The 3,973-nt window shown below is 43.8% G+C and overlaps 1 protein-coding gene across 1 annotated transcript; it reads right to left on the bottom strand.

The window, feature by feature from the left end:
• Positions 1-618: 618 nt before the first annotated feature.
• LYZ (lysozyme) lies at positions 619-2,437 on the bottom strand. Its single transcript, XM_033080270.1, has 4 exons — positions 2,246-2,437; positions 1,761-1,919; positions 1,443-1,521; positions 619-1,024 (listed from the first exon to the last, which is right to left on the bottom strand). The coding sequence occupies exons 1-4, from the start codon at positions 2,397-2,399 to the stop codon at positions 964-966; spliced, it is 453 nt and encodes a 150-aa protein (XP_032936161.1). The 5' UTR covers positions 2,400-2,437; the 3' UTR covers positions 619-963.
• Positions 2,438-3,973: the final 1,536 nt, after the last annotated feature.

The following is a 3,973-nucleotide window of genomic DNA, read 5'->3' as shown; positions in this document are numbered from 1 at the left end:
CCCCTCTAATGGTTGGTTTATATATTCACACAAGACATGAGTTGAAGCATCCTTTTACTGCATAAGCACCAAAGAAGTCACTGCTCTCCTAGCAGCAGCAGGAAGCACATGAAGAAGCCAACGTGTTTTTTCAGTGTTATCACCTTGCATTCATGCACTGTTTGTGAATTCAGCTTTCGTTTGGCAAAAAAAGACTTGTAAACTAATCAGCAAAACATTTCCCTTTTGTAGCAACCTTTCCAACCCATAGTTTTCTCCCGGAGATGCTGCCTGCATTCTAGGCTGTGTTTGGTTGGCTTCCTCAAAGAATGATAAATGCTGTATTCACTCAGACTAGATTCCCATATGTTTCAGTGCCCTATCCCTCATACCAACCAGGAGCAGATGCTCAGATAAATTTAAGGAGCAATGTCATGTTTCAGCATAGTTTTCTCTCTGTGTCAGTGGTCTGTACATCCCACCTCCATCAGTGACTGTCCCAGTCACAAAGCAACATAATTCTGCACGTCTTACACAGTGCTCACTAGATTTTTGTATTTTCTCACTACAGACACTGCAATAAGAATGGCCAAAAAAATAAAGAAGAGCAAGAGGAGGAAAGGAGGGAGTGAAAGAGAACAGAGAAAGATGGAAAAAGAGAAAGAAACCCTAAATGTCACTAAGCCCTGTTAGTCAGGGCAACAAAATCATGAGTCAGGATTATGCAAGTAAATCAAGGCTGAAACTCCACTGTTGCTAAAAACAAGTGCCCTTGTTTTTATTAAGCTATGAGCCGTAAATTCTCTGTTTGCATTGCAGCAGTGTGCAGGCCTCCAGAGTCAGCAGCAGCCAGTACCCACTCTGCATTAATAATACACTGCTTTTAATTCCCCACACCCATCCCTTTCCTTGGCTTCCTCTCCCGACGCTATCATTCTTCACCTCCAGCGATCCTGAGGAAACGATCAACATCTGTGCAGCCATTTAGCAACCCCTGACATAGGAACTCAGGTCTCTGCCCCGGCAATTGTTTTTCCAGCCGTACCTGAAAAAACATATACATTATGTAATTTGAGGAGTAAGGTTATGATTTAATTGGTTATGAAAACAGATTTGGTTAATCTTTGAGAGTCTTGGGTGAAGACTCTCAAAGATCCTTCCAAAAATTAAATGAAAATTATTATGAATCAATCATAGTATTATTACTATCAATCTAAGTGAGCTGGGGGAAGGGAAAGAGAACAGAAAGGGGAGCTCTGAGAGAAGAGGGTAATTTTGGGAGTTAGAGCAGGTGCTGCAAGACAGAATTCCTATCTTCTCCTTTCAGTTTTAGGAGAAAGACTGTGCTAAACTCCACCAAATCCAACTTATCATCCATTGATCGTCCTGCCTCCCTCTGTCAATAGCGAGACAGTCTTTGATCTCCTCTGCCCACTCTTCCCCAGTGTCCACTGCAAACTTACCAGGGAGTGAGGCCACGAGCCTCCTGAGCAATCTTCTTGGCACACCGAATATCATCCTCAATATTATCATCTTGCAATTCTGTAGAGAAGGGAGAAAAGATCAGTGTGGAGGAAAGCAGGACAGAGGAAGAGCAGGGACAGATTGGCAGAAGGATGTGTGTCCATCAGGAAGGAAGGGTTGGTGGGACGCTGAGAAGATGGATGAACAGAAGGACAGACCGAAATGCCCAGAGCAGCTGCTAGGCAGATGTCACATGCAGAGCAGGTGCTTTCATGGAATGAACAAAGAAAGGTTCTTTGCTCTGTTCTACAGCTTACTTGAGCAGCTGACGTGACAGCCATTCGTGGCTCCAGCAGTCCTGCCGTCATTGCACCAGTACTTGCTGTTGATCTGAAAGATGCCGTAGTCCCTGCTTGGACCATTGTCATGGTACGCTCTCGTGTTATAATCACTCTCATGTTTCACCAGGCACATCCCTGCAGGAGGAAGAGAGATCCCAGAGGAGAACATTAAGGTATGCTGAGGGTAAATAAGAGGAAGATATGAAAGTACCCAGGGTGAATGAAGTGCAGGAGAAGTAATTAAATTGGTATCATAACCTTGAGAATTGGATGGGTGAGTTCCTGGAAGGACAAAGCTCTAGATGGGTATTTGTTGTGCGAACTAGAGAAGGGAGCAAGGAAGGGGATGAGGAAGAGAACAGATGAACTCAAAGAAACGGAGGAACAGAATAGTATTGCTGGAAGATCAAAAGAAGGTGAGAAGGAGAAAGAGAGGTGCTATGGCAGCTCATTATACTCACAGTCAGCAACAGTTTTGCCCACGAAGCCCTCAAAGCCATTCCGACGCAGGATCTTCACCATCTCACATCTGGGAATTTTTCTTCCCTGGGTGCCTGGCAGAGCCAGACCAAGGAAGGCAAGAAGAAAGCCAAGGAGGAGCATTGACTTTGTCATCTCGAAGTCCACAGCAAGATGTGCCAAAGCAACTGGAGCTGTGTGCCAGGACTGCCAGCAATGCTAGCCTTTTATTCCTGCTCCCAGGAGGAGGATCAGTTGGTTAAGCAAGCATATCTGGGAAGTGTGGGCAGTCTTTACAGTAACAAGTCAATAAGGAAGTGGGCCAAACTCCAAAACAAATTCCTGGAAGGTGCCAATCTTTCACTGGTCCTTCAAGGCTGGGGCATATGCTTGCCACAGACAATACAGCAATCCTCAGTTGAGTATTATCCCAAATATCATGGATCAAAGGCTGTAGTTCCCTTGTGTGAGTGTCATGGTTTAATCCTAGCAGTCTGAGAAGTCATTCAATCTCTCCCACCCTAGTGGGATGCAAAAGGTAAAAGTTAGAAAACTTGTGGGTTGAGATACAGACAGATTAATGGGGAAAGGAAAAGCCACACATGCAAGTAAAAGCAAAATAAAGAGGTATCCCGCTCCTTTCCCATCAGCTGAACATCTCCCCAGCGAGAATGAAGATGTTCAGTCACCTCCAGGAAACCAGGCTCCACCACACTAACAGTGGTTCAGGAAGACAAACACCATCACTCCAAAAGTCCCCCTTCTTCCTTCAGGTTTGTACTTTGAGCAGGACACTACATATGATCTGGAATATGCTATGGTCAGTGGGGGTAAACTGTCTTGGCTTCATCCCCCATCATGGTTTAGGAATAATATTCCGCAGTTTAGTAGTCCTACTAAAAAGAATACAAGCTGCTGCCCTCGCCCTCTCCAATTCCAGGTTGAGATAAAAATAATTTACTGGGAATGGAAATGAGTTAAGAATTGACCATGAAAAATGTCCTTGAATAGAACCTTCTGTGAAAGAGGTGAAGAAGGAGTAGACAACTTCATATTCTTATTTCACCTTTTTACTATCCCTTGTAAAATATTTCTGGACAATAAACTGCATATGATAGAAAAAAAACTGATTTGTTATGTTTTTGTTTACATGGACTGCATATTACAAGCCATGGCAGATCACTGGACATTAACTTGATTGGTCACTACCTCAAGTTGGCTGCGTTTGACATCAGTTTTCTTTCTCCTACTGTATGCATCAAAAAGCTCAAGAAAATAGGCATAAGAAAAAATCTGTAATGGTAAAAATAAAAAGAGGCAATGGTTGTCAAAGACATAAAGCTAAGCAGATACAACACAGCTGAGTAGCAGGATTCTGCTCATATTGGTTTGTGTGATGAAGAAATAGCAAAAGATGACTGTGCTGGGTGTGGCTGAGGTAATTTCCCTCCCAGTGGCTGGCATGGGGCTGTGTTTTGGATTTGTGCTGAATGGGCCAATAATGGAGATGTTTTTGTCATTGTGAGCAGAGGTCACACAGAGCCAAGGCCTTTTCTGCTTTTTGTACTGCCAGGCTGGTGAGGGGGCTTGGGGTGCAGGAAACTGGGAGGAGATGACCCAAAGCGATCAAAAGCATGCTAAGCACCATGTTGTTAGGAGCAAGTTCCTAAGTTTCAGTTTTCATGTTAATTGTTGCTGTTAAATTCCAAGCTTTACCCTCTTGTGATTCC

Source organism: Catharus ustulatus, chromosome 25 (assembly GCF_009819885.2).
Source record: "Catharus ustulatus isolate bCatUst1 chromosome 25, bCatUst1.pri.v2, whole genome shotgun sequence".
NCBI lineage: Eukaryota > Metazoa > Chordata > Aves > Passeriformes > Turdidae > Catharus > Catharus ustulatus.
The sequence above is the reverse complement of the archived record's forward strand: the minus strand, read 5'-3'. Positions and strand labels throughout refer to the sequence as shown.